The sequence below is a fragment of the Notamacropus eugenii genome, chromosome 3 (assembly GCF_028372415.1).
Source record: "Notamacropus eugenii isolate mMacEug1 chromosome 3, mMacEug1.pri_v2, whole genome shotgun sequence".
Classification (NCBI taxonomy): domain Eukaryota; kingdom Metazoa; phylum Chordata; class Mammalia; order Diprotodontia; family Macropodidae; genus Notamacropus; species Notamacropus eugenii.
Window position 1 is genome coordinate 217,152,358 of NC_092874.1, and position 1,870 is coordinate 217,154,227.

Here is a 1,870-nt window from a genome sequence, read left to right on the forward strand (position 1 = left end):
CTTTTCCATTTGGCCAATTGTACTCTTTAAGGTGTTTTCTTCAGCGGATTTTTGTATCTCTTTTTCCATTTGGCCAATTCTACTTTTTGAACAGTTTTCCAAGTTCTTGACTCTTTTTTCATAATTCTCTGGCATCACTCTCATTTCTTTTTCCAATTTTTCTTCTGACTCTCTTATTTGATTTTTAAGTTCCTTTTTTTCAGGGAAAATGTTTTATTGTAGGTGCAGTGAGACAGTTGGACACAGTTTAGATGATTCCAATTTTGTTGGCAACATCTAAAGTGTCATAGTCTGGAGCAAGAGGGACATAAACTTTCTTCTCTTGATCAGGCCAGATCAGTGTGTTGACCTTGGCCACATCAATGTCATACAGCTTCTTTACTGCCTGCTTGATCTGATACTTGTTGGCTTTGACATCCACAATGAAAACTAGGGTATTGTTGTCCTCAGTCTTCTTCAGAGTAGACTCAGTGGTCAAGGGAAACTTAATAATGGCATAGTGATCAAGCTTGTTTCTCCAAGGGGCACTTTTCCGAGAGTATTTGGGCTGCCTTCTTAGTTTTAGTATCTTGGGTCTCTCGAAGGTGGGGGATGTTTGGATCTTCTTGTTTTTGTGGCTATGGACACCCTTCAACACCGCTTTCTTGGCCGTCAAGGCCTTGGACTTGGCTTCTGTCTTGGGGGGGACAACGGCTTCCTTCTTCACCTTTGTTGCCATCTTGGGGGAAAGCTAAGTTCCTTTTTGAACTCTTCCATAATTTCTCTCTGGGCTTGAGACCACATTCTGTTGATTTTTTTGCTCATAAGTTTTTTGACATTTTTGTCCTTTTCTGAGTTTGTATCTTGGTCTTCCTTGTCACCAGAATAACTTTCTGTGTTCCAATTCTTTTGTTGTTGTTTTTTGCCCATCTTTTTGAGTGGTCTTTTCCTTTCTTTTAAATTTGAGCTCTGCTCCCAGAGTGGAAGGGGCCCTTATATCAGTTACTGCAGGCCCTGGCTATTTACCTGGTGTTGTGCTGATGCTGCCCTGAGGTCCCTGAGTCCTATGGGGGACCCTGACGTCTGGTGTTGTGTTGAGGGGCTGTGATGGGAGTTGGCTGCAGCTGCTGGAGGCCATAGGAGTCTGGCAGCTTACATGGTGCTGAGCTGAAGTCCTAGCAGTAGTATCTGGTGCGTGCTGAGTGGGCTATTTTTATGTTTTCCTGGGGCTTCATTAAAGCAGGTCACAGTCTGGTCTCTTGAGGCTGACTCTTTACCCAAGACTATGCTTAAGCATGGTGGGCCTGGCGCTAGTTGGTGGCTTCCTGTTTGTTTAGGTACCCATAGGGTTGTTGTCTACATGTTTGTCCAAAACACATGGAGGTCTGGCTGCTGGAGGATGCCTATTTTCCTGGGGCCACACTGAAGGACATAATGTTTCTCTGAGCTGTTTGGTTCCCCTGGCTATGCAAAAGCATGTGTGGGGTCCTGGGGCTATTTGCCTGCAACACCACACTGGGGCTCAGGATCTCCTGCTGGTTTGCTGAGGTGGACCTTGTTGTTGGCTTGCTGGGATGCTTCTCATCTTGGACTGTTCTCCCCTTTCACAGAAATTGGATGAACCTTTGTTGCAAATCTTCCAAGTTTCTCAGGCTAAAATATTGTTCCTTGCTGTCTTTTTTTCTGCTTCTGTTCTTCCAGGATTTTTTTTGTGGCTCTATTTTATGGGGTTTTTTTGGGAGGTGAGTGTAGGAAAATTATAGGAATGTCCTACTTACTCTGCCATCTTGGCTCCTGGAAGTGCTTCACTAATGTCACATGGAAGAGCTCAAAAGGATTTTGACTATCAAGTAAGAGAAGTAGAGGAAAACTTGGTAAGAGAAATGAGAGC

The 1,870-nt window shown here is 44.0% G+C and overlaps 1 protein-coding gene across 1 annotated transcript; it reads right to left on the reverse strand.

The window, feature by feature from the left end:
- Positions 1-247: 247 nt before the first annotated feature.
- On the reverse strand, positions 248-718 carry LOC140531366 (large ribosomal subunit protein uL23-like). Its single transcript, XM_072650335.1, has one exon. It carries the CDS (start codon positions 716-718, stop codon positions 248-250), a length of 471 nt encoding a protein of 156 aa, XP_072506436.1.
- Between the last annotated feature and the right edge of the window lie 1,152 nt (positions 719-1,870).